The sequence below is a fragment of the Micromys minutus genome (genome assembly GCF_963924665.1).
Source record: "Micromys minutus genome assembly, chromosome: X".
Classification (NCBI taxonomy): Eukaryota; Metazoa; Chordata; class Mammalia; order Rodentia; family Muridae; genus Micromys; species Micromys minutus.
Window position 1 is genome coordinate 126354224 of NC_137970.1, and position 27874 is coordinate 126382097.

General features: G+C 41.8%; 1 protein-coding gene across 1 annotated transcript; it reads right to left on the minus strand.

Moving 5' to 3' along the window:
- Positions 1–37: 37 nt before the first annotated feature.
- On the minus strand, positions 38–27821 carry BCAP31 (B cell receptor associated protein 31). The gene is made up of 8 exons (XM_080909779.1): positions 27730–27821; positions 26523–26658; positions 24459–24559; positions 20163–20310; positions 3949–4084; positions 2971–3091; positions 2157–2257; positions 38–413 (listed from the first exon to the last, which is right to left on the minus strand). Exons 2-8 carry the CDS (start codon positions 26612–26614, stop codon positions 375–377), a joined length of 738 nt encoding a protein of 245 aa, XP_080765905.1. The 5' UTR covers positions 26615–26658; positions 27730–27821; the 3' UTR covers positions 38–374.
- Positions 27822–27874: the final 53 nt, after the last annotated feature.

Below are 27874 nucleotides of genomic sequence, written 5' to 3' on the forward strand. Positions count from 1 at the left end.
CTCAGACACAAACACTTTGTATTATAACAGTATTTATTCTCCTCAGGATAAAACAGTTGACCTGTTTCACAGCAGCCTCCTTTAGGACACATGGCAAAATAAAATGGGGTTCAACTGCAGGCCAGGCCACCAGTGGAAAGTGCCCTGGCCAGGCAAAACAGTGGCAAAGTTACTCTAAATGAACAACAATCAGGTCCCTTTTGGTATAAGAGCAGTATGTGTAATGGAGCCGAAATGATGATCTATAAGCCATGGAAGCAAACTGGGGAAGTAGAAGGGAATAAACCAAGTACTAGAGGGAAAGGCTGGGCTCCAAGGAAGCAGTAAGCATGGGTCAGGTAGAAGCCAGCTGCAGGTAGAGAAAAACCAAGCCTTTATTCTTCCTTCTTGTCTGAGGGACCATGTACCGATGCCTGGAAAAGGAAAGAAACCCCAAAGAACAAAGTTAGCAGGGCCTGAGCCCACCCCTTTGGCCTGTAGTACTATGCCCTCAAGCACTTGGTTCCGCACTCCTGTTAATAAGAAGTACCTAGGCTTCCTAGGAAAATGGATGCATCTAGAGAATATCATCCTGAGTGAGGTAACCCAGTCACAAAAGAACAGACATAATATGCAGTCACTGATAATTGGATACTAACCCCAGAAAGCTCTGAACACCCCAGAAACAACTCACAGACTGTGTGAAGTTCAAGAAAAACAAAGGCCAAAAAGTGAAAGCCTCAGTCCTTCTTAGGAAAAAAAAAATAAGTGTATAGCACCCTCTCAGAGTGGGGTACACCTAGACCTTAAATCATTAATAATCTAAGAGTTAGGAATATAGCCTTGTGGCAAGTTTTGGTATTCAAAGATCATTATGTTTAACCTATACACACCAAGAAAACTCTGACTGTTTTCATGTTACGTTCTGTCCTACATGTACTTTATGCTTATGGTAACTAGTGGGATTTCAATGCATGCTATCAAACTTCTAAAAGAATTAAGTACTGACAAAAGTATACTCATATAGTGTTATGCCAAAATGCTTTTAAAAATCTGTACATGTATCTCTCTTTTTAAAATAAAGTTTTAAGAAAAAAAAGTACCTAGGCAAACAAGGTGCCCTAATTTCAATAGTACCCTAAAGCTTGCCAGCCTATCCCACCCACCAGGGAAGACCCTGAACCTAATGCCAAGGGAGGACTAGCAGTTAGAGGAGTCCACTATAATGGGAACAGAACCAAGAACTCCTCCAAAGGACACAGTGGGCTAGTCTTTAAGTCTCAATTAGGGCCTTTTTATAATTGTTAACCTTCCAGTTAAAACCCAAATCCTTGGGGTTTGGGAGATAGCATCTGCCATAAAAGTATGAGGACCTGAGTTTAATCCCCAAACACATAAAGTCAGATACTCTACAAGTAGTAGAGCATACTTGTAATCCCACAGCTGGGGAGGCAGATTAGTTAAATTCCTGTAGCTAGGTAGCCAGTCTACTTTGTAAGCTCTAGGTAAATCAAATATCTGGTCTCATAAAATAAAATGGATAGCTCTTGAGGAGTCATACTCAAGGTTATCCTCTGGTGTTCATGATGCATATATGGACACACAGACCCAACTCTCAAGTTCTACCCAGATTGCCTGGTATATTCTAAGGGCCTGCAAATTCCCTGTGAGAATGGGCTGGTCCTCTTAACCACTACCGGACGTAAACCAAACAAATCTAGGGATCTTTTACTTGACTCCTTCTACTCACCTTCCTGACCACCTGAGCTTCCAGCTGTATCTGGAGTTGTGAGCCTAGCCTGAAAACTCTCCAGCCTCAGCTTCCTAAAGTACTGGCATTTTGGGTGTGGCCACCACACTCAGCTTTCCCAAGTATGTTCCTAATGAAACAACATACCACATCTGGGATGTCCTAGAATGTTAAATAACCCCTCTTTGGGGGTTTGAGACTAGATTTAAGGTAGGAAAGGTTCAGAGCAGTGAGTCAATCTACTAACAAGGGTTGCCCTTGAACCTTGCAGGTTCTAGCTCATGGTTCTAGTACTATACCACACCTCCTGCATGAAGGGTTCTGACAGCTACACTCAGCAACAAAGGAGGCAACAGGCTCCTTAGTACCCCTAGAAACTGTGCTGACCCTGACCCTAACCTGCTCTAACAGATAGAGAAACACTGACCTGCAGCTTGGCATGCTCTTCTAGCAGGCGGTCGTATTCTTTGGTAAGGCCCTCAGACTGCTTCTGCATAGCCAGGGCCTCGTTTTCAGCTTTCTCAAGTTCTAACAATACAAATGAATACAAGAAGAAATCAAAAGATTATCCAAGGGGGAGAAAAACCATACCTGCTTAAAACTGCTGTAAATCTGTCAGAGGTTATATAGATAAGGTTCTAATGTTTGTCAATGTTTCTGCCTTTATAAACCACCATAGGAGAGTTGTAAGGAAGAAATAACCCAACAGCTAGATGGAATGAAATGTCAGAGCACCAGCCCCATTAGTCCTTTAATGTAGGGACACTAACTGTTCCCAGTGAGAGGCAATGAGCAAAATCCTAGCATCAAGACCCCTAGTGACATTGGGCAACTTCTACAGTGCTGAATGAATCTGGAATTAATCTAGGAGTGAGGAGAGGGGAAAAGGGGAGAAAGGGAGAATAGACCACACAAATTTGTCCTGATTCTTTTTTGTTCTTGGCTCCAAGACATCTTGGGCCTCCCCCTGCCTGCCTGTCTTAACAGGAAACCCCTAGTGAGCACTACTAAAGCATGCACAGTAGCTGTTACAGCTTCTCCAAGGCCTGCTCAAATCACTAAGATGTTCTAGCAGTGAACTTGTTTGATCACATCTGGGTGTGTAGGTGCAGAGTGCTGTGCTATGTGTTAGTTTCCACCCAATTCTTGAGCATTTACATGAAGTATGCTATTAATACTTGATCCACAGGGGCATCAGTGGACAGTGGAGCTTTTAGGTGTAACAGGACAGCCATCCTCACTTTTCTTGGTGCTGGCCAGTTCATCTTTTAGCTTCTTCAGGTCATTCTTCAGGCTCTTGTTCTCCTCTAACTTTATTTCAGTACTTCCAACATCCAACTTGCTTCCATCCTCAGTAGCTCCCTAGGGAAAGTGCCAAGCACCTGGGTTATTCAGAAGGAAGTGAAGGTGAAGTTCCAGACCAGTGGTACTCTATAGAACACTGATTTCTCAAGCTACTCCAAGCAATTACTGTCCCTTTTGGAAATATCAAGATAAAACTGGTCCATTACAGAGCTCCAATGCATAGACCAGGATATTAGCTAGCTGCTGAGGAAAGGAACACCTGCTGCAAGCTCATTCACGAGCTATAAATTCTACCTACTCCGGTCCCTAGACTTACCTTCCCACCAGTAAAGTTCAATGGCTCTGTGTTTACCCATCTAACCAGTAACTCAACTTGCTGTCACCTGGAGCTCTCAGCCCAGATAAAGAACCACACCTATTCTTTTTCTTCCCTGACTCTTGCAGCTCACTACAGCCAATGACTCCAACTGCACCCCACCAATCTCTAAACCATCACTCCTTCGCAGCTTGGCGTACACTACACATCCTCTGCTTTTTCCCTAATACAAAGAAATCCATCAGCCTCATGTTCATAAAGGGTAGTAACTGACAACTAACTTCTAACGAATAAGGGTCTTCTTCAGCATAGGTCTCTGTTCCTAGAAAAACATTCTTATAAAACAAAACAAAACAGAAGAACTGCCACTGGAACCAGCATATGGAGACAAGGGTAATACCCTCTTCCTCCACTGTGTCCTCATGAAGAGAAGGTACCAGAGTTATCCTAGATCATTCCTACCCACTAAAAACTCCTTCATCAGGGACCAGCATTCTCACACATGCCCCAGCCTAATAGTCACTACTGTGGATCTTAGTGATGTGGCACTAGTATTGTGGTTCTGGGAATTCCACTCAGGTTTTAAGGACAGGCTTACCTTCTTTAGCTGATCATTCTCCTCCATGTATTTCTTGGCCGCCTCACTGGCACTTTCTGCTTGCTTTTTAAAGGCTTCATTGGAGGCCAGCAGTGTGGCCTGCTGGGAGATGAGAGTCACCAGGCGTCTAAGCAAGCTGCAATTGTTTACAAAAAGAAGGGAAAAGTGAGAAGCATGAGAGCAAAGGGCCTGGCAAGAACTCTTTTTGGCTGCTACCTGCTAGCCTGCCTCCAGCCTGGACCTGGTAACACAAAGTGGGGCTCAGGAACTGGCCTCTACCCACTCCCAACAGCTGCATTGGGCTCAGAGAATTATCTCAGGCAGGGATCAGAAGCAGGAGCACACCCAGGCATGGCCTAGCTATATAGCAATAGGTCTTGGAACACCAACACTTTCCAAGTGAGGGCCTAGATATGCTAGACAAGCCTCAGCACTCTTTTCCTTCCTGCGAGGCCAGGCTTGCCTCTCTAGGAGAACAATGTTAAGATAATAAATTTGGATACTTCCAACATGCCAAGTGAATTCCTCATAGCTACTTCATGAGGTAGTTACTACTAGTACTCTCATTTGACAAAAAAAAAAAAAAACAAAGTTTAGCAGGATGAAGCAATGTATCTAAGTTAAAGAAATGTCTAGGAGCCAGAAATACACATAGCTATAATTCCAACTCCCATCTACTGGACTCTAAAACCTACTTTGGGAAACATACTCTCTCAGCTTCCAGGTCTCAACATGAGTAGAAAAAAAAACCAACCAAACAAACAAAAAAACCCACAAAACTCTTCTCTAAATCTCCTTCCCAAACATAGCATACAACTAGGTGGGACAATGTATCTGTTATATAAGAGCACTCAAAGGTTTACATCAACTACTTGGGACGCAGGACATAGAATGAAGACATAGTTTTTACCTGTTTGTTACCTGTCTTTACAGCTGTAAAGGTAACCAGGTAAGTAGGTAGGGATAAGCACTGGACCCTGAACAATAGACTAAATGAGCAGAGAGAGGACAAAGGGACTTGCTAAAGCCTTGAGAAAAGCACTGCTCAAGCAGCCAGGAAAGGGGAGTACTTGCCCACGTGCCTTGGAAAATCTAGCCACAGTACTTAGAGTCAGGCAAAGTACACGCAGAGGCCTGAGAAAAACGGAAGAAAACATGCCCGATGCCTGTTCCAGGGCACTTAAACAAAAGTGCTTGCTTAGAAGAGTAGCAGCAGCCTTGGTGGCCTGCTCCAGGGCTGGCCTCTCTAGTCCCATCATTCATTGTCTGACTCTTGTCGTTCCCATCCGCAGCCTGGGCAGACAAGGAAACCAGAAGCACAGAGCAGGTGAGCTTTCTTCTCAGCCGCAGTCCATGCTCTGAAGGGCTCTAAGTACAAAGAACCCTTTTTGGGGAATGCACATGTGGAAAAGAGGGACTCTATGGGTCCTGCTTTGGGGAGAAGCTCCCAGGGGTCCTTGGTAACACAGAGAGAGCCAAGCTGCTGATTTCTGGCATGAGAGGAGAGTTTCCAGTGACATGTGCTCTCTAAAATTAGCGGCCCAGACCTCGTGGTCTAGAGCTCAGGTTTCCCTGCTGCAGCCCAGAGCTGCCCACCAGCCTGCCCCCCACTGGGTTAGAGCACTGAAAAAGTAGAAGCTACCAAGCAGCCAGAAAGAAGTCATGGGCACGACACATAGTGGCCAGAAATTAGAGAGACACCAGTAAGAAAGGCAAGTGTGACTAACCCTAAGTCCCAGCACAGAAGCTTCCTGGTTCCTGAACAGGTCCCTGTAAAGTTAAAGAGGGCCCTCCCCATAGCTAGAAATGAAGGGAGGAGCATGTGTGCCACCTGGTGGTAGAGATGGGACCGATGGGCACTGCTGGGCCCTAGCAAAGATGAGAGAATAAAACCAAGGTTTGTCACCCCTACCTGGCCAGGCAAATGGCTGCTAGAGAGTGTCCACAGCTGTCACCCTAGTTACCAAGGGAAGCCAGCCAGTTGGTAGATAACTGCCACAACCATAAAGACGGTCCCATCAGGAATGACAGTCTCAGCGCAACAACTCTATTCAGTCATATCGTAGGCCTTCCTCAGATGTTATAAACTAGGGTTTCTTAGATAGTCCAGAATACTCACAGAATACAGCATCAACAAAAATCCAAACATAAGACCATGAACAGTGTCTGTTCACAATTCTGGTGCTTGGTTTGCAGCCATTAACAAGACAATCACATTTGCCAACTTGGTCCTGATTTTTCCTCCTGTAGCCAACTGTCATGGACATTTTCCCCACCTCCCTCCCAGGGCACCCTAGTTGTCCACCAAGGGCAAACACTCTAATTGCACCTCCAACACATACACTGACAGTTCTTTCATACCATCTGTGTTGGAGCTAGGCCTCTAATCCATCCAGGATTTATTGTGGCTCGTTTTCCCTAGTATGCTGCATTTCTCACCCTTGTCCACAACTTCTCATCAACTTTCTTGTCATCCACCTTTTTTTCCTTCCCTGCTTTTGTCCTCTAACTGCCTCATCCTTCGAGCACTTGAGTTTTCAGAGGATATGCATTCTGTAATATATGCTGTTACTGTTGGTTTTAAGAGATCTCCCATTTGCTACATTCTTCTTCAGGTATCTATTCTGCAGTCTGTATTTTCTTCCAACTAGCTTTATCCCCTAAAGGGTCTATTTGCCACAGGACTCATAACAACAACCTACTACTAAACATCAGATTTTGATGTTACACAAACCCTCCAAACATAGCCTGCCAAGATGGGTCTCCCCTTACTCCATCAGAACCAGCTATCAAGTGTGTCTCTGAAGTAGAGGCTCTTGCTCCTTGTCCTTTATCCCAAGTCACTATCAATGCTTTCCTTGTCAACTCCAGAGGATGCTCTCTAGCCATTCCACAGTCAGAACCTGGTGTTTCCTCCCTGCTGGCATCTGTACAGCGTTCCCATCCACTCCAGAACTGACAAATTTGCTCCTCTGGTTGAACTACTGTTTGGGAGTAATGCCAAGCCCTTACTATCCCTATAACATGCCTATTTCTACATATTAGACACTATATCCTTCCTAGCCAGCTCAACCATCATCTCCCTCAGGAAAGCCTTTCCTGTTAAGGAGGTACCCTCTTACAGCAGCCCCCAATACATCATAGGCTCTGTATTCACTCTCTTTGGATATTTAGTCATCTGATTGTCCTATCAGGCTATAAACACCTTTAGGCTGGGCCCTATACATGTCATCTCTATTTCCCAGACTAGGTACAATGAAAAGAAACCTTCCAGGTGACCTAATTTTACTCCTGGAACAGAGAACACTCTCTGTTAAGTAAAGGAGTATACTTGAGAGGCTGCTTGTCAGGTTCAAGCCTGCCCCCTTTCTCTTGTTAAACCCATATCTACCTGGCAGCCTGGCACTGGGGACTGGGGGTGGGGCATAAGCTGATGTAGCACTAATCACCCTAACAGAGGAGACAAAAGACAACAGCAGGGGGGTGTTGTCTGAGACTCGGTCAATAAGCAAGCTGGGTCTGTGGCTGAAGTGGCAGCTGAGAAGCCACATGGGAAATTTGATTCACTACCTCAAGCTGATGAGAGACCTAAGATCCGGCTTCCACCCCAAACCTTAGTGACCTGGCAAGACAGATTAGGCAATTAGGCCCTTTCCTAGTGTGCTGCTCAGCATTTGCTAGCCCAAGAAACCAGACTTCTGGAATATTTTACTGCTTTTCCACCTAAAAATCTCTCAAGCACTCTCTACATTGTTCTCTATATGGCATTTGTTAGGCACCTAAAACTGAGTGAGGCATATGGTAAACAGGAACAAGCTTCAGAACTTCCATACTCTAATCCAAAAACACAACAGCCTACAGCAATCAGAAATGACCACTTCTTGGCCTATATTTCTGTATAGATAGCATCAATCTCTGTTTTATCTCCTGAAGATATGCCCAGATTAACTGCTTATGCCTATTCACTTAAAAAGCATAGATGAAGCCGGATGGTGGTGGCACATACCTGTAATCCCAGCACTGAGTTTGAGGTCAGCCTGGTCTACAGAGCCAGTTCCAGGACAACCAGGGCTACACAGAGAAACCCTGACTTGAAATACAAAGAAAAAACAAAAACTAACAAAGCATAGGTGAAAACCCAAGAGCCAAAGAAAATGCCTAAAGATCTAGAGTAGTTACTGACAATAGCTCAGGATTCATATTAACTGAATCCAAGCACAGATACAAAGCCCAAAAAACAAAACTTAACAGAATACAGATGTGTCCTTGGCACAAATACTTTAACTCAAAACTTGGGATTTCTGGTAAAAATGTTCTTGGATGCTAAGCAGAGCAATCATGCTTTTGTAAAATGGCTGAGCACACAAGAGAAGGCAGGAGAAATGAAATCAATCTCTCTGACAAAACTTCACAGGCACTTTTCACCTATGTGCCCCAGGAGGAAAAAATATGAACAAGAAGTGGAAGAAAGAACATGTCCAAACTGAAAGAATCCATGATGTGGTCCAGAAAAGCCTGCAGACATAAGCTGTATACACTAGCTTATCTATACTTGCCACGTACACATGCCAAGTAGGACTTTGGTGTCATAGTGCCACCTGCTGACTTTATACTGTCAGTCTAGGAAAGTCCTACAGTGTGGCCATAGACTTGGGACTCTCTGTGAATATGCCTCAACTATTGGAAGAGAAGATGAGGTGGCTACTCTGTCAAGGAACCACAACTAGGAGATGTTCAGGCAAGACTTCAGGTAATACAAAGTGGTGGTACCAGGGGTTCCATTACCCCACCCTCTCTCAACCTAAAGCACCAAGAGTCATTAGAATAAGGAACACCAGATATGCTCAAGAAAAGAGTATATAAACATTCACAAAATTATCCAAATGAGACTTACATGACTGACTCACGACAGAGAGTAGAGCATATTCCTGTGCAAGGATCTGTATCAAGTCTCTATGTCCAAAAAGACATTATCAGAAAGGTCCCATGGCTAGGGCACAGTAAACAAAATAGACAGAACAAGGCTATAACAGTAGTAGAGGCTTCTGCCAGTGGACATAAAGAGTAACAGTGACTCTTCTGTGTGGTAGTAGTCCTATGGGTACAAGAAGAGAGGTTTAGAGAAAAGTAATACCCATAGGTGGTGTCATGACTACAGTTTAAGACTTGAAAAGAATAGTTCCAGAAGCAACTGAGGAAGAATATGAAAGCTTGTTAAAATTACTTAAGATAGTGACAATGGCAACTATGTAATTCTGTGTTTTTCATTAGAATTGCACAAGATACATAGGATGAGACAGGACACACTGTACCTTCAGTTCCTGGGTTCAGAGACAAGGTTAAGGTAGTATTTTTCTTTTCTTTTGAAGATTTATTTCTTTTATATATATGAATACACTGTAAGCTGTCTTCAGACACAGCAGAAGAGGGCATCAGATCTCATTACAGATGGTTGTGAGCCACCATGTGGTTGCTGGGAAGTGAACTCAGAATCTCTGGAAGAGCAGTCAGTGCTCTTAACTGCTGAGCCATCTCTCCAGCCCAAAGTAGTGGTTTTTAAGCACAGAGGAAAAAAACCCCAAGAGCAGGAAAGTGATCCAAGTCTTATGTAAATAGGTGGCAGAAGCAGGCTAACCCCATGGGTTCTGAATTTAGCCTAGCAGAAATCATCCCCCATGGGATGTACCTGGCTCTTTTACCACTAGCATTCAAACTTCCCAGTTCTCCTCTCTTTTGCAGCTCCTAGGCCTCCTACTCTTTCTGGAATACACTCAGTCCTGACTGACTATGCCCAATCCAGAACTCTCTTCCTACCTCACCCCCTTATTTTGTTTTTTTGAGACAGGATTTCTCTATGTAGCCCTGGATGTCCAGAATGGTCTACAGAAGGAGTTGTAGGACAGCCAGGGCTACACAGAGAAACCCTGTCTCAAAAAACCAGAAAATAAACTTGTGGTTTTGCTCACAAAGCCAAGAGTCTTATGCACAAGAGGCAATCCTGCTACCAGTAAGTCATACTCTCGGTCCCTGAGAAATAACTATTAATGTGAAGGTAAAATGTTGAAGTACACATCTTCCTGAAATGTAAAGGGAAGGTTCTGAAATCCATTGGAGGGGGCAACTTCTAACCCTATATAGCCCTGGCAGTATCTGCTTCTGCTGCCTGGTACTGGGATTATGGGAAATATCAAGTGGAGTCTCCAGGTGTGATGGTTTTTATATGCTCAGTCTAGGGAATGGCACTATTAGCACTTGAGAGGCAGAGGCAAGTAAATCTTTGTGAGTTTGATGCCAACCTGGGCTTCATAATGAGACCCTGTCTCAAAAAATAAGTACAATTATAAACAGGGCTAGAGTGGTGGCTCAGTGGATTAAAAGCACTTACTATGTAAGCATAAGGATTTCAATTCAGATTCTAGCCCCAAGTAAAAAGCAGGCCATGGCTACATGCACCTGTAATCATAGTACTCTGGAGGACAGAGATAAGAGGACTTCAAAGGCTTGCTTGCCACTAACATTGAATGCCAGCCTAATTTCAGGCTCAGTGAGAGAACCTATCTCAAGAGAGAATAATATGAAAAGTGACAGGGCCAGATACTGATCTCCTCCTCTGGCCTACACACCCCTACACACGCATGCACACAAGCATGCACCATGCACACTCACAAAGTGGTCGTAACATTTTAGAGAGCGTATTTTCCTATTTTTGCTAATTTAAAGTCTCATTTGGGTGAACCAAAGGCTAAGTGCAGTTATTTGAGAGGACTTGTCTCCCAGCAGCCAATGGGCTCTACCTACCTCTAACCTGTCTTCCATCTATTAGTGACCTGTGATGTAAAGAGTAGGGCAGGAGGCTAGGTACAGGAACATCAGGGGGTCCAGTCTTCTCTCTCACTAGGAAGTGGGCTAAGAAGCAGGCAAGGAAGCGGGAAACTGGAAGGAAAATGGTTTCCATCTTGAATGGTCAAGTGTTGGACAGCTAAAATCAGTCCCCATGGAGATTGTCTTTCATAACAGATTTCTTCTGAGGAATAGCAGAATTTGTGGGGATTTTTTCCCTCAAAACTCTGCTTCAGCAAGATGTGAAGAAAAGAGGCTAAAGGAGCCCCTCTGATTCCAGATACATTGATGGATGAGGGCCACCAGAAAACCCTCCATGGAGAATGGGTCAGATTAGTTACCTTCATGGCCCCAGCCCTCCTCTAGTGGCTGGTGAACGAGGAAGGCAAATGTCTGCTTTGAGAAGCAGACAACTAGACATACACACGAATAGAAGGAAGCCATCAAGAGGTGAGAAGCAACTCATGCAGAAGAAGATGGTGTATGTATAAACAAGGATTGCTCTGTGTCCTCACAGATGAATGAAGAATTCCCTCTGCAGGATCTGGTCTGACTGATATGCACTTCTATAAATGTACATGTTTGTCTCCGTATCTTTTTTGTATAGTCTACTAAAGTATTAATATAGATTTAAGAAGTAAATATTTTGGGCTGGAGAGATGGCTCAGTGGTTAAGAGCACTGGCTGCTCTTCCAGAGGTCCTGAGTTCAATTCCCAGCATGGTGGTTCACGACCATCTGTAATGGGATCTGATGCCCTCTTCTGCTGTGTCTGAAGACAGCTACAGTGTACTCATATACATAATTTTTTTATAAAAAGAAATAGTTTTAGGTTGCAAAAAAAAGAGTTTATTTTAATATGAAAAGAACCCTGGGCTCAATTTTTATCACTACAAAAAACAAAAAACAAAAAAAAAAAAAAAAAAAAAAAACAAAAAAACACTACCATTTTACTTCCTGATCTTCAGATATATGAAAAGTAGTAAGATATTATAGTCATCACATAAGTCTTACAAGACTAACATAAACATGGAAGTGGAGCTTAACCCACAAACTGTGCCAATTTAAAAAAAAAAAAGGAAAAAAGCATGTGATCTGTGGCTGAATGTGAGCTAAACTCATTCATCCTGACTTAACAGCTTCAAGGAATATATTCACTACAAGGAATATGGTATCTGAATCAAGTCAGACATGGGTGGGCTCTGGGTATAGCAGTCATTTCTGAGTGTCCTCTACAAAGGTCCACCTAATAATAAAGGATTGTTAAGGTCCCTCCTGGTTTCAAATAGAACCAAAAACAAAACAAAACACACATATCCCGTACACACACACCATGCAGTTGACCAACATCCTAGATAAGCCCTTGTTTGAGAGAAAGGCTAATTATTTAAAGCCACACAGCTGCTAGGAGAGAAGCATGGGTATGGAACACAAGCCCCCTGACCTCCTAATTCCTGTTTTATTATCCATACAACAACAGGAGATGTCTGCTATCCAGCAATGCTTCCACAGAACATGAACATCTCTCTGCCCTAACTCAAACATGATACACTAAAGGTAATTCAGTGTGTTATCTCCCATTCTACTACCTTATTTGCCTTTCGTGAAGCAACCCAGCAATATCCTGCATATAGTAATGCTCCATGGTTTGCTAAAAGCTCTACAAAAATTTTTCATAAAACAATCAGATTTGACACAGTAAAGAAAGAGACATTACTCTTGATAGTCCACATGAATGCACATACATACCTACCATCCATTAAAAATATACAAGAGGAGTTTGTGAAATACCTCAATGTTAAAAAGTATTTGCAATAATGAGGACATATGTTCAGACCCCCAGAACTTATGTAAAGACCAGGTGTGGTGGCATATAGCTATAACCCCAGGGCAGGACTGGTGGAAGAAGGATAAAGGCAGATCCCTAGAGTTCTCTGGTTAGCCAGACTATCTAAAACAATGAGGTCCAGGCTCAGTGAAGAGACTCAATCTCCAAAAGGAGGAGGAAGAAGAAGAAAGAGGAAGAGGAGGAGGAAAAAAGGAAGAAAATTTATACATGATGGTGTGCAGCGATATAAACAGCTATATAATCCCAGTTCTTGGGAGACTGAGGCAGGATGGTGAATGTACAGCCCTGTCTCAAAAACACCAAAAAAGGCAAAGTGATAGTTCTTCTAACGCCAGCACTGAGACAGAATCAGGTTAATCTGAGTTTACAGACAGCCTGGCCTATATAGAGTTCCAGATCAGCCAGGGTTACACATTAAAATATTACCTCTTTAAAAAAAAGAAAAAGGTACCTAAGTTTGAAGGGGATTATATAGACCCAAACCAAAGGTATAAAAGGTATTAGCCTATTATTTTACTATTAGGGCCAACCAATACTGTTTGTTGGCAGATTGAAGAACATACTTCTAAAAGAAAGCAGGAAGACTACTGGCAATCTAAAGCTAGTCTACCTCAAATAAGTAAACAATTAATTAATTCAAAGTCCAGAAACATCCCTAATATTACCTGTAACCATTTCTGAGAATAAGACTACAAGGGAGGTTGACATTTCTTCTTTTTTAAAAACTATGTCAAGGGCCTTGCATATGCTAAGCTCTTAACTCTAAACATATCCACAGCCTGAAATTTCCGAATGATCCCCCCCCCAATATTTATATTTTCTTTCTTCCTCTGTCCCCCTCTCCCATTTGTGTATAAAATTGTGTCTATACACACCAGTAAAGGCCAAGGAAAGACATGCCCCAGTGAGCCTCCTGTCTCTACTGGCTCACAGCAGTCTAGCTATAAGCCTATTTAACTGACATGCTTAGCTCTTTGCATAACTGATGATTTACATAACTAATGATTTGAACTCAGGTTCTCATACTTGAAAAAGAAAGGATCAAAGTTCCTTAGGGTTACAACCACTATCATAGAATCTGAACTTTAGACCATTGATGTGTTGCATTTCTAGCAAAATTCCAGAAACAAATAAATATGAGCAACTGATCTTTGGAACTGCTGCATCTTTTTACAAGATGTGGCACAAAACACCCCTCTTGTGACTAGATGGAGCCACAGGAGGATGTCATAGGCACAAGACAGCTGACACAGCTCACAGAAGCTGCTTAAGCAATCTGAGCAAGATGTTAAATCAGCCATTTTTTGTCTTGCCTTGTATGCTGGTCAATGGAAAAGAAGTGTAAACAGCAGTTATCAACAGATATACGATTAGGACTGTTGAAACAGGTAACAACCTAACAGAACTCTAGTGTTCTACTCCGAGTATCACTCTGGGAATACTGGATGATATGAAATATAATTTTATCTGAAGCTACCCATTTAGATTAGAAAATACTGCATTTGTCAACTTAAAGATGGTCCTACTGTTTGACCACTATTGTAGAATACACAAGTCCATGGGTTTCATCCTCAGCACAAGGGGGTAAAAACAGAAATGTGTACCCAGAAGTGAGGATACATGTACTAACAGTTTGTTCAACAATATACTACATATGAAAAGGTTCTGCTGAAATTATAGTTTAACTTTTGCCTATAGTAAAGACACAATTGAATCAGAAGTAAACTGTACATTAGAACTGCAGAATTCACAGTGAAAGGTTTAGCAGAACTTTTTACAGATCATAGCAAGCTACTTAAAAAACAAATCATCAAAAAACAAAAAAAAAAAATATAGGGCTGGAGGTTATGGATTAGAGACAGAGTAAATACCCAGTGTGCAAGAGGCTCTGGGTTCAATCTCCAGCACTGAAAAAGAAAAACAGGGCTGGAGAGATGGCTCAGTGGTTAAGAGCACTGATGGATCCAGAGGTCCTGAGTTCAATTCCCAGCAACCACATGGTGGCTCACAGCCATCTGTAATGATATCTGATGCCCTCTTCTGGTGTGTCTGAAGACCGCTATAGTGTAGCCAATATATACTCAATCAAAGTATAATAAATAAATAAAATCTTTAAAAAAAAGAAAAACAATAGAGTATCTAATTAAAAAACGAAAAGAAAAAGAGAAAAAAAGAGAAAGACATTCAACTTCCAAAGCTCAAAGCTTTCCACTAAGAGAGAAATATTCACAGCATATTTTTTTCTTACAAGCATATATCTGATGAAAATACACGCATAAGTTAAATCACAATGGGCACATTTATCAACACAGTAATACCTCTTTAAGAAGCTTAAAGATACCCGAAAAGATGATACTGTGATCACAGGAGATGACAACTCCATGTATGCTACTACCCCTGAAAATCTTGTATGAGGTAAGATGTAGGGGTAGAAAAGGCAATTCTGATGATTCTGACCTTACACAGCCTTGGACTGATTCTGTTTGTATCTTGGTTTTAACAAAAAGTTTAAAATATTAAAAAAGGTAATCTTATTAATAAAGATTTTTTGCACAACTATCTGATGGGCTATATTTATTATATATGCATTATTATAAGCCAAAAACTTGAATTTAAAAGCAGCCTACCTGTGCAGTGTTTATAAAGTTTATAGTACAGTATTCCCACTCACTTCTCAGCCCCTCTTGCAACCTTACCCAGAGCAATGGCCTATACTGGAAGGTACATTCATACCCGTAAAGACACACTGAGTTTTAGTTTTGTGTACTTTATCTTTCATTAATTTCTTAAAGTTTATTTATTTTATTTATGTATGCATGTTTTTGTTTATATGTATATGTACCATGTACATACTTAGTGCCCACAGAGGTGAAAGAGGGTATCAGGCTGGAGAGATAGCTTGGTTGGTAAGAACAGTATCTGTTTTTCCAGAGGACTTGGATTTAATTCCCAGGATCCACATGGCAGCATGCATATAGCGCACAAACACACCCAAAGACAAGACACTCATATACAGTAAGTAAATGAATAAAGTCAATCTTGGTAGTGCATACATACCTTTATTCTTAGCACTTGGAAGGCAGAGGCAGGCTGATGATCCCTTTGAGTTCAAAGCCAGTTTGGGCTATACAAAGATTTCCAGGATAGCCAGAGCTACATAGTGAAACTCTATCTTAGAGGGAAAAAAAATGAGGCTATCAGATTGTCTGGAACTGGTATTATGGATGGATGTAACCACCATGTGGGTATTGGGAATCAAACTTCTTACATCCTCTGCAAAAGTGAGTGCTTTTAACTGCTGATCACTTTTATCTGTTTTTGTTTATTTGTTTATTTATTTTGTTGTTGGTAGTGGTTTCTTTTTGTTTTTAATGCTGAGGACCGACTAAACTACAGGTTCCTTCCTTGCCTACAAGTTTTTTTGCCACTAATTCAACTAAGCTGTAACAAGCCCCATTCCCCCACCCCAAGTTTTTGTGTTCCTACTTAACTCAGTCTTCCTTGCCCTTGATGAACCCTGCATGCATATTTATAAATGTCTTCCCATTAAAAATTCAAGTCTCACATTCTGGCCAGTCCTATCAGTGGGGCCATCTAGACAGCTGGGATTCTGAAAGGCCATTCATCTACTTGCTATTTCTGTTAGTGTCTACTTCTTACCATATCTGCTCACCATCCCCTTATCTGCACAGAATAAGTCAAGGATGGACAGAAAGCCTCATATGGCCTCTACCGGAATGGCACTTATCTGCAAAGTAGCACGCTTGTGAATTAGGACTACACTTAAGTACGCTGGTTAGGCCAGCACCCTGACCATACTTTAGCACTGGATCCATGAAAATATTTAGCCTGCAAACACTGCTGAGAATCTTATGTTTGATCCATGGAAGGAAGGAATATAACATACAGAAGTCTTTGGTAATTCTGATTCCTTCTTTCGCAAAAGCATACAAACCTTTCTAGAATATGACTTCAGAATGAATTCAAATCTTCCCATTCTAGTTGTTTTCCATACACTCTCTCTACTTGGCAACTGGGAAGGAAGTAAGCATGTTTGTTGCCTTCCGACATTTACCCATTCTGCAGCTCAAGGATCAGTGGCAGTTCCATCACTAACTAGCTGATCTTACAGTTTCTGGATATAATTTCATCATGCTTAAATGAAGTTAAATTGTTTAGAGAAGCTTGGCATTTTGGTGGAGACTTATAAGGTTTCATTCTGTCCTCCAATCCTTTATTTACTTAATATAGCCATGTAAAGCCTGCTTTCTGCCCAGTTCTTTTCATGAAGAATTAACAGCAGGTTTTCACTCTCCACACTCTGTGTGTAAATTAGAGATGTCACCTAGGGCCCTGCCCATACTAGGCACTCTGTCACTGAGCTAAATACACCCACCAGCTCCATCCCCATCATATTATTTTTAAAACTCTACATATTTAGAGTATGCGTCAACCTCTTCTAACATTCTCATTTCCTGACTTTCCTAAATTTAAAGATGCTAAGCTTTAAGATGATCAAGCATACTACTTTAAGCCAAGCAGGTTGACATGTACTTAATAATCCCAGTTACTCAGAAGGCTGAAGCAGAGGAATGGTAAATTTGAAAACCAGCTCAGGCAACTTGGTGATACCCCATTTCAAAAGCAAAGAGGTCTAGAGAGATGGTTTGATGGCTAGGAGTACCTGCTTTTTACAGAGGACATGGATATAATTCCCAGCACGCGCGCGCGCACGCACACACACACACACACACACACACACATACAGTCTCACAACTATCCATAACCATAGTACTAGAGGATCTAACCAGAGGCATACACGTGGTGCACATACATGCATACAGGCTAAACATTCTTATGCAATAAGTAAAAGTAAATAAATCTAAAAAGAAAATTTTTATGTAAAGCAAAGGACTCAAGCAGTACAAAGCTCAGCAGTGCAATGCATGCCTACTATGCAAGAGGCCCTGAGTTCAAGTCTTGGTACCATAAAAATATTTAACACTTACATGGAAATTAATCTTTAAAATGCTTTAAGAGTTGAAAGTGAAGGTAGGAATACCCAAGATACAATCCACAGACCACATGAAGCTCAAGAAGTTGGAAGACCAAGGAGTGGATGCTTCAGTCCCTCTTAGAAGGGGGAACAAAATATTTACAGGAGGAAATACAGAGACAAAGTATAGAGCAGAGACTGAAGAAAAGGTCATCTAGAGACTGTCCTACCAGGGATCCATCCCATATGCAGACACCAAACCCAGTCAATATTGTGGATGCCAAGAACTGCTTGCTGATAGGAGCCTGATATGGATGTCTCCTGAGAGGCTCTGCCAGAACTTTAGTGATACAAAGATGCTTGCAGCTAATTGTCAGACTGAACACGGGAATCCCAATGGAGGAGTTAGAGGAAGGAGTGAAGGGGCTGAAGGGGTTAGCAACCCCATAGGTAGAACAATATCAATCAACCAGATCCCCCCAGAGCTCCCAGGGACTAAGCCACCAACCAAAGAGTACACATGAAGGGACCCATGGCTCCAGCCGCATATGGAGCAGAGGATGGCATTGTTAAGCATCAATGAGAGGAGAGGCCCTTGGCCCTGTGAAGGCTCAATGCTCCAGTGTAGGGGAATGCCAGGGTGGGGAGATGGAAGGGAGTGGGTAGGTTGATGGGGGAATACTCTCATAGAGGCAAGGGGAGGGGGGAAGAGATAGGGAGATTCTAGAAGGGGAACCATGAAAGGGGATAACATTTGAAATATTCATTAAAAAAAATGACTGGGGAAAAAAATGAAGGTAGTACCAAAGCATAACATGGTTTGTATTTGTGGAGCTCTAAGTTGCACATACATACACTGATAACTCAATACACTAAAACACTAAGGAAATATAAAAGTAAGTGGACACACACACACCCTTACTTGCCTCCATATTTCACTCTCCTCAACTGAGATCCAGAAAAACCAAGATTATCTGACCTCACTGTTTCTGGAAAGCTAAAATATAGACAGGTAGTCATACTAATGAATAGTGAAACACAACACGACAGATAATTAAGAGGATAAAAACTCCTTTAATCAGTAAATCTTGAGTCTTTTGGTCCAAAGCCAGGTGGGAATTACTATATTTGAACCTAACCTGAGAACCCACACATTCTTATGGTACCACTGTCTGAACAGTCTCTAAAATTCATGTGTTAAGCTAATCTCCATTGTGGTGATACAAAGAGTTAAAACCTATTGGGAAATCATTAAGCTTAGAGGGGTTCTGTCCTCATAAATGAATTAATATCTTATAAAGGTCCACAAGAAACTAGCTTGAGCTTTTTATGCTGTTGCTATGTGAGAACAGTATTCTTCCCCCTCGAGATAATACAGCATCAAGGTACCATTTCAGAAGCAGAAAACAGCCCTCACTAGACACTAAGCCTGTCCAAGCCTTGACGTGCTAGCCCCTAGAACAGTGAGAAAATACATTTCTTTTTACCACAGAACAAATAAACTGAGATAATTGGCCCTGAACTACAGAGCAACCAACATTTTAGGTTTGTTTTGTTGTGTTATTCTAGGGAACAAACCTAGGGTCTTGCATATACCAAGCAAATACTTTACCACTGGTCTATATTCCCAGCCTATTACTGATACCTTCTTAATACTGTCACCTGCTCTGGCCTGAGCATATGTCTATCTATTCCTCTGCTAGGTCCTTGGATCAAAGCCCATGGGTGAAAATGGAAGCAGAAAACAAGGTTCTGACTCTAATAGGCATTTTCTACTCATTTGATCTTACCCAATTACCCACCCTTGTAGTCTTAGCCAAGGCTCTCCATCTTGCAAGAAATGTTGAGAAATACTCAAAGCACCACAGGTCACAACATGCTCTTAAATACAAATTTACACTAGGGAAGGCCCTGAAGACCATGTCAGTTTTAATCCATTCATGCTACTTCTGCCCACTTTACCCAACTCAGTACCCCATATACAAAAGGCCCCAAACCAGTTAGTTCCTTATAAGGTCCAAAGATCCTTTCCCAGAGGGAAAGCTTTGCCACTTCAATCTACAAGCAAACAGAGCACAAGATAGTAATACATTTAACCCACCATAAAATGTGTAAGATGGAGTTTTCTGCCAAGCATAATATCACACAGCTTTAATTTCATCACTTGGGAGGCAGAGACAGAGACAGGTGGATCTTTAATGAGCTTAAGGCCAGCCTTGTCCACATAATGAGTTCCAGGGCAGCCAAGCCAATGATACATATACTGAGACTCTTTCTCAAAAAAAAAAAAAAAAAAAAACCAGTAAGGTCTTCTGGAATTTGTTCTACCCCACCCCCACCCCACCCCACCCCCAACTTTGTCTCCTTGCTGCCTCTGGAAGTTAGGGGACATTTATGTGGTTTACCAAACACAAGCAGGGTCTTTGGGCCCAGGATACACAAAGGAGTGACAGGAGAGGGCCAAACACAGCTCTATATCCTTGGCTAGCCCAGGCCTTCCTCCACAAGCCCCTGGTCCCTCCCTACTCACAATGATAGCAGCAAAGAAAATCCAGCAATATAGAGATTCCTCTGAGCACGGAAAAGCTTCATGTGGAAGTGCTCCATGGCACCTGGATTGTTCTGGAGATTCACCTTCTCTGTCACATCATCATATTTCCGGATCTCCCGTACAGCATCTACAGTAGAGCAGAGATGGGCATTTGGATATCACTTTGATAAGGAAAACGGGTAGGAAGATAAGCCAGACTCTTCTCCTTCAAATCCATCTTCTTCATTAGCACTAATTCTACACACACCCTTTATGAGAGGCTTTATTAAAGTTGCCAGCACATTCTCCTCTTAACTGTTTACATATCAAGCCCCACCATACTCTAGTTAGATCATGTGTGTGTGCACTATACTTCAAGATGTTCTTTAAGGTTGAAGCATTGCTGGTAATAGGGACAGATTCCCTTTCATATGATGCTCCCAACCTCAGTTTGTTGTTTTCTTTCAAGCTGAAGTGCTAGCCACTCAACTGATAAGTCAGAGGTCCTGCTGGTAGAATGCTCACAATAATTGTTCAGGACGCATGGGCTACAGTGAGCATTATTATGTTTTAGTTTATCAAAAAGAACGTCATGCGCTGAGGAGATGGCTCTGACCACCTGAGTTCAATCTCCAGGACACATAAGGTAGAAAGACAGAGCTAATTCTTTTGCTACTTACCCTCTGACCTCTGCATGTACACTATGGCATGCATGTGTTCCTCATCCCTGATAAACTGTAATTAAAGTTTTTTAAAGATGAATTCATGCTTATCAAAAATTCAAACTAAATAATTGTTTAAATAAGTCTCTTAATAAAGTCACCTACGGCTGGATATTTACATATGTAAATACAGAGTTCTCAGATTTAAAGTCAATTGTCAAACCACACTACTTTATTTATTTATTTATTTATTTATTTATTTATTTATTTACTTTATCTGCTTTGTAACATAAATTTGACTGAAATTATCTTCAATCCATGTTTCCTGTCCATCTTTTTCACAGCAGACTACAAATTGAGAGCAAAAGAATTCTCTTTTATATCCCCTAGACTCTACCACAAGGCACAGCACAAAGTCTACTATGAGTAAGCAACCTCTGCTCCCACAAGAGCCACTGTCAGATGCATAATGGTCTAGCTTAATAATACATATCCTCAGAATCTTTGATCTGTAATGCAAAAATGGAACCTTAGTGTATTTACCAATCTCCCCCATTCCTTACCTCAAAGTGTTCTAGATACTTGGTGGCACATACCTTTAATCCCAGGTCGAGGCAGACAGATCTCTGAGTTTGAAGCCAACCTAGTCTATGTATATCAGCCAAGGAAGGCTACACAATGAAACACTACCTCTATGAATTTATTTCATAGAATCATTAGTATAAAAATGCAAGGGTGCCTATAAAGTAGGAATTAAGCTCTGGTATAATTATGGGAGAATATGATACATTATTTAATTAGAAAACAAGCTAAAATATTTTTACATTGTTTCTTATATTTAGAAATCCCATTATTCCAGGGACTACCTTGTTAAATAACCAAGAGGAGAGTTGGAATAAGAGACACTGTGTGCTATCAATCCAAGAGCAGCAGAACCCAGCTCTTCCTCTCAGGTCTTAGTCAATACAGGTAAATCTACCCTTCTTTATCTCTCATAGAAAAAGCTGATCTAGGTTCCTTCCAGTGAGGAAGGGCTCTGGCTGAAGATGCCCACTATCTTCACAGTATTGTTATATCAACCAGCACCTCTATCTGTATATGTGTAGACTTTTCTAGTTATGCTTTTTAAATCTTCATGTGTACAATGTGCACTTGTGTATTTGTGTGTGGATACAGAATGTATCCGAGAACACCTGTGGAAAAAAGTCAGAAGACAACCTCAAGTATCAGTCCTTGCCTTCTACCTGCCAAGCTTCCAAGGATTCTTCTCTCTGTAGAAGTTCTAGGATTATAGAGGCTCATATCCAACATCTGGCTTTTATGTGGGGTCTGGAAATTTGAAATCAAATCCTCATACTTGCTTTTATCCAGTGAACCATCTTCCTATCCTCCTAGGTTATGCTTCTAACATTAAAGTTGGAAGCTGCTAGTCATCAGAACCATATTCATCCCTAGAATTCCTAAACTGAACACACCTGCATTTCCCTGATCTCCAAAAACAACCGAGTTCTTGTCAGTCAACTAATAGCTTCTAGATAAGTCTCTCTCTGGCCCACTAGAATGTACTAGGAAATCAAAGACTCTAGTTAGGGGACAGGGTAAGACTGACAAATTAATCCCAACATGTGCCTTGACTCTACATTTCTTGGCTCTACCTGAAGTCAAAAGCAAGCATACAACCCTATTTTAAAAAATTATTTGTATAGCCTGGCATGTTATGAAGTTCAACTCTAAGCAGCATCGGTTTCTATCCCAGAAGCTGCCCAGAACCTAAATGGAAAAAGCTGCCTCTTTGAATCTTGTTAAAAGCATTTCAAGAGGTTATATGAGGAGCTAGCATCCAACAGTGGTGCCTGGGAACCTACAGGCCACATCTTGCCTGTTCAGAAGTTCAACCTATACAAATTCCATCAAGCACTGAACATTAAAGGGAAATGACCAATGCAGCAGCCCACTGTGTTTCTGCTAGGAACTTGAAAGGAGTACTCTATGCCTAATTGGACATCACATCTCTAAAACAGGATGTGATGTTTCACAGCAGAGTCAAGGAAAGGGGAAGTAGTCCAAGGAGGGAAACGTACTTATTGCTTACTATAGCAAAATAACAAACACTCAACAGCCAGACAAGAGCTTTACTAGTTCCTTGTCTCTATATGATCCCACTACCACCTCACTGTAAAATGTTCCCCATCTATCTTTTTGTTGAGACAGGGTCTTTCTATGTATCCCTGGCTATCTGGAAATTTCTATGTAGAACAGGCTGGCCTCAAATTTACAAATATCAGGCAGCCAATGGTGGCACACTCCTTTAATTCTAGCCCTCAGAAGGCAGAGGCAGGCAGATCTCTGTAAATTTGAAGCCAGACTGGTCTACAGATTGAATGCCAGGGCTACAAAGAAAACCCCTGCTTTGAAAAACAACAAAACAAAACAAACAAAATACCCAACTCACAAAGATTCGCCTGCTACAAAGGAATGCACCACCACTCTTGTCTCCCTCCATCCACAGCCTGCCTGCCCTTTGAACCATTTATCTTTCAAAGTCTCGTGAATATGCATATTAAAGCTAAGGTATAAAACTATACAGCTGAAAGAACTGGAAAGACTTTACATCTGTGCATATGCAAAAAGGTCTTAGAGCTCTGTCTTGAAGACAGTCATACTTTCAAACACCTTGTTTACTACCTCACTTTAAGATAAGACAGAACCCTTTTTCCAGCTAGGCTATTTACTTGGTTGTTCAGTTCTGTACTTGGAAGCCCTGTGTCCCCAGGCATGCTAGTACATATATGTAACCCCAGTACTCAAGTGACTGAGCCAGGAAGATCAAGAGCTTAATGCCAAACTGGGAAGTGGTGGTACACATGTTTAATCCCAGCACTTAGGAGGCAGAGGCTGGTGGATGACTGCGTTTGAGGTTAACAGAGTTCCAGGAGAACTAAGACAGAGAAACCCTGTCTCGAAAAAATGTAATGACAACCTAGACTACAGAGTGAGACTGTCTCAAAAGAAGAGACAAATAAGGTCAGGTGTCTTTTTTTAAGATGAGAAAACATCTTAAAACAAACAAAAGCAGCCAGACACCTTTTTAATCTCAGAAATCCGAAGCAGATGGATTCTATGAATTCAAGGCCAATTTGGTCTACAGAGCAATTTCCTGAGAGTCAGGACCATAGAAACTGTCTCAAACAAAACAAAACAAAAAATAATGACAATGATAGAAAAAAGTAAAAGACAAATTAAAAAAAAAAGAAGCCTGATATTAGTCTTCAAGGGAGAAAGCCATACTACTATTTACATGCCAGTAAGCAACACTATTTTGATCAGGGTCACAGACTAATTAGCTTCACTTAGTATCAGTTCCAAAATAACTAGGGTAGGGTACCTTGGTAACAAATATAGTCATAAAAGTATATAAAGGTCATTGAGTATAAGTCCATATGGACTGCTATAGGAGGAACCTCTTGAAATGAATGAAGATCCTGCTAATAGCAAGCACTTCCTCAACAGATTATCAAAAGGGCACTTAATGAGTTTGTTTCTGAGAAAGCTTGTTTTCCAGTGTGGCACAGATCTTTAGAAGCCATGACACAGGATCTGGTCAGGTAGCAACCTCCTGCTGCAGCTCACTCACCAATGACTAACAGCACAAGGATGACGATAAGAACCACAAAGAAAGTGTTGCCATAGATCACTACCAACTCGACCAGACGGGATTTAAAAATCTTCTGCCATCTGTGAAAGAAATGAAGACAGATATTGAAGAAAATGAACTTTTGCAATACAAACTCTGAGCAAAACAAAAGGACAGCTTTGTGCTCTTCTGTAGTGGCCAAAAGGCCCCATACAAAAATCAGCCTCAGTTACTGCTTATGTTTTTTCCTATTTATTAAGTTCAAGAGTATTTAGAAAAAGATGTTTGTGCATGTGTAGAAACACCTGGAAAGTCAGTCTTAAAACACTGGCAGTTTCTAGTACTTTCATCATACTTCCCTTTGTATAGTTGAAGCACCTACTACAAACATGGTTTTAAGACAGGGTCTCCCTATGTAGCTCTGGCTGTTCAGTACTACTAACTTACTAGACCAGATTATCCTCAAGCTCACAGAGATCCACCTGCCACTCTCTCCCAATGCTAGGATTAAAGAAGTGTGCCACTATGCCTGGCTTCCCTTTGTCTAAAATGTGACAACCTTTTTTTTTTTTTGGTCTAGATTCCTACCACCCTATATTATAAAGGAATCTAGACTCTCCATCATTTTTATGAACAAATACTTAAGATATAGCTCTAAAAAGAGCCTTTGGAAGGAGTTCCATACTGTTAAAAAATCAGCAAGCTAGATTGATCATGGTGGTGTATGCCCTTTAATCCCATCACTTGAAAGGCAAAGGCAGGTGGATCTCTGTGAGTTGGAGGTCAAACTGGGTCTACACTGCTAGTCCCGAGCCTACATAGGAAGACAGATGCAATGTTAAAAAAATCAACAGTTTGTTAGAAACATGACCTAACAGGATTCTGAATTTAAATTTAGTGTTTTAAGTTGACCTTAATCAGTCTCCACTTATTGCTTTTTTTTCCCAATTTTTCTATGTGTTGGTATCTATGTACATACATGTTTGTGCCTGTGCATGAGTGTATGGGCCTTAAGTGGGTATCTTCTCTAATCATTCTCTATTTTTTCCCAATGGTCTCAATGAACCTAGAGCTTACTGATTCAGCTAGACTGGCTAGGATCCTCCTGATCTTTGCCTCTAACAAACTATTACAAAAGTGTGTCATCATGTCCATATTTTACATAGATGATAGAGATAAAACTCAGATTTTCAGTTTATACTTGTTCAGCAAGCACTTTATTTACAGAGCCATCTCCCTAATACCTTTTGAGACAAGGTCTCATGTAGCTCAAACTAAAATCAAATTTGTAGCGAAGACAGGCCTTGAATTCCTAATCCTGCCTTCACCTCCTAAGTGGTAGAACAAATTTAGTTGTCCTAGAGAGCATTCACGACTACATAAAGACTACAAAACAAGCGTTTTGGTCTCTGCATTTCCTGTTAATTAAATGTCAATGTGGGTTTTGGCAAGAATATTCCTTAGGTATTAATTATGGTGATTTTATAACATCCTAATATAAATAGGAATAGTGTTCATGTACTACAAATTATTTAAAAATTAACATCTAAACTTTTAGCAAATCTTGTTTTTTATTAAAAGGGAATATGGATTCATTTTTCATAGGCTGAGTAATGCTTATGAGCCTACTAAGCAACACCAGTAGGAGCTGGTTAGGAGGTCAAAAGTCAGCAAATCAACAACAACGTAAGCCAATGGTGCAAGTAGTCTAGTTTCCACACAACTACCCCCACAGCCTTGAGGCCCAAGGGTAGGCAAGAAAATATTACTCAAAAAAGTTAAAGATATATTTTCCTTTGCAAAGACCAGAAGACAGTGTGCACAGGAAAGCAACTGAAGAGGTAACAAAGCAAAACAGTGTTCATGATTGGTGATTTAAAAAAAAAAAAAAAAAAAAAAAAAAAAAAAAAAAAAAACTCCTGTCACCCTTACTCAAGACTGGTTTTACTTGTTTCCATGTAGCCTCAATTTCAAGGTCCACCAATTCTGCACACAGAAACTACAAGGTTCAGGGTTTGATAGCACCCTCCTCACATGCTCGCTTTGTTGCTCCACTAGCCATACCTTTTGGGAGAAATGAAGGGAATGCAGAGAAGCAACACAGCAAAGACTTCTGCGTAGAGGAAGGTGGCAACTGCAGTCCACTGCAGACTCATCCTGTAACTTTAAGGTTTCCAACAGATGGATGGGAGCCTGTTTCCTGGCAGGACACAGAAGGAACAAGAGGAACCATGAGAGCTAGGAAGTAACTGACATCTAGATCAGTAACCCTGAAGAGGCTGAGGCTGCTACTCTTCACAACAGACCACAGGACTATGCTTCAGAGCTTTTGAAAACACTGCTCAATTAACCCAAGAGCAGATACTTGACCAATGATGCCAACCAGCCAACAAACATCCCTGGAACAGTTACTTGTGACCCTTCAGTAAGTGTGTTACTATGACTAGATATTTTTGTTAATGATTCCTTTCCCCGGGGGAGTCCAAGAGACTTAGCCCTGTTTAAGAAAATGTTTCTCACAAGAACCTTCTCAACACCCATCAGGCTTCCTTCCAAGTCTAGAAACCTCTGCTGCAGGAGCTACATGTCTTTCAGCTACAGTGTGACTGGGACTGCACTGTTCATACATGTATTTTCTGCAAACGCCACCCCTCTGCACCACAAAGGAGGCCCATTTCCTCCAACAATTATGAGGGGCAGGTAAACCTAGTAACCTTCAGTCTCCTTCTAAAGCTGCTTTTTGAGAACTAAACAGGCCTTTCTAATGCTCCCACGAATGCACAGGGTGTAAGGCCTCCACGTACTCTCAAAAGGCCCACAAGAGCGACTCCTAGAGGGCGGGAATCCAGGCCAAAAGCAAACACAAGTCTCCACAGAGCACGTCAAGGCCTTACCAGGAGAAAGTTCCAGAACACAAAGTCTCTCCCAAAGCTAGGAGACCTCTCTGCATCCTAGTAAGCCACAACGCCCAAGTCCATCGCGCCAGGTGGCCTTCGAGGAGCTGGGCCTACCAGGGCAGTTCTTCCGGGTGGGACTTCTCTACCGACCCCCGTCCTCGCGCCCCCTAGAGTCCCCGCTCCACCTGCCTCCACACCATCCCTCTGCCTGATTCTGCCCTAAACTCCCAAATCAGCCCGGATCAGCCTACGCTTCCCAGAACCCACAGTCTTTTTACGATGCTCGCTTTGGGATGCTTGCTTTCCTCCCTCATAAAGGGATGGGGAGCACCTCGGTGGTCCTAAAGTCGGTCATGCACGCGGACCCAGCTTACCGAGTTTCAGCCTTCTCGCACGCCCCACTGCAACTACCAAACTCTCACCAATGCTGAGGTCCGCCCCCTAGCCCGCGGCCGGAAACCGGAAACGCGCGTCGAGCCCCGCCTACAAGTCGTTAGAGGCCCCTAAGGACTCCGCCCA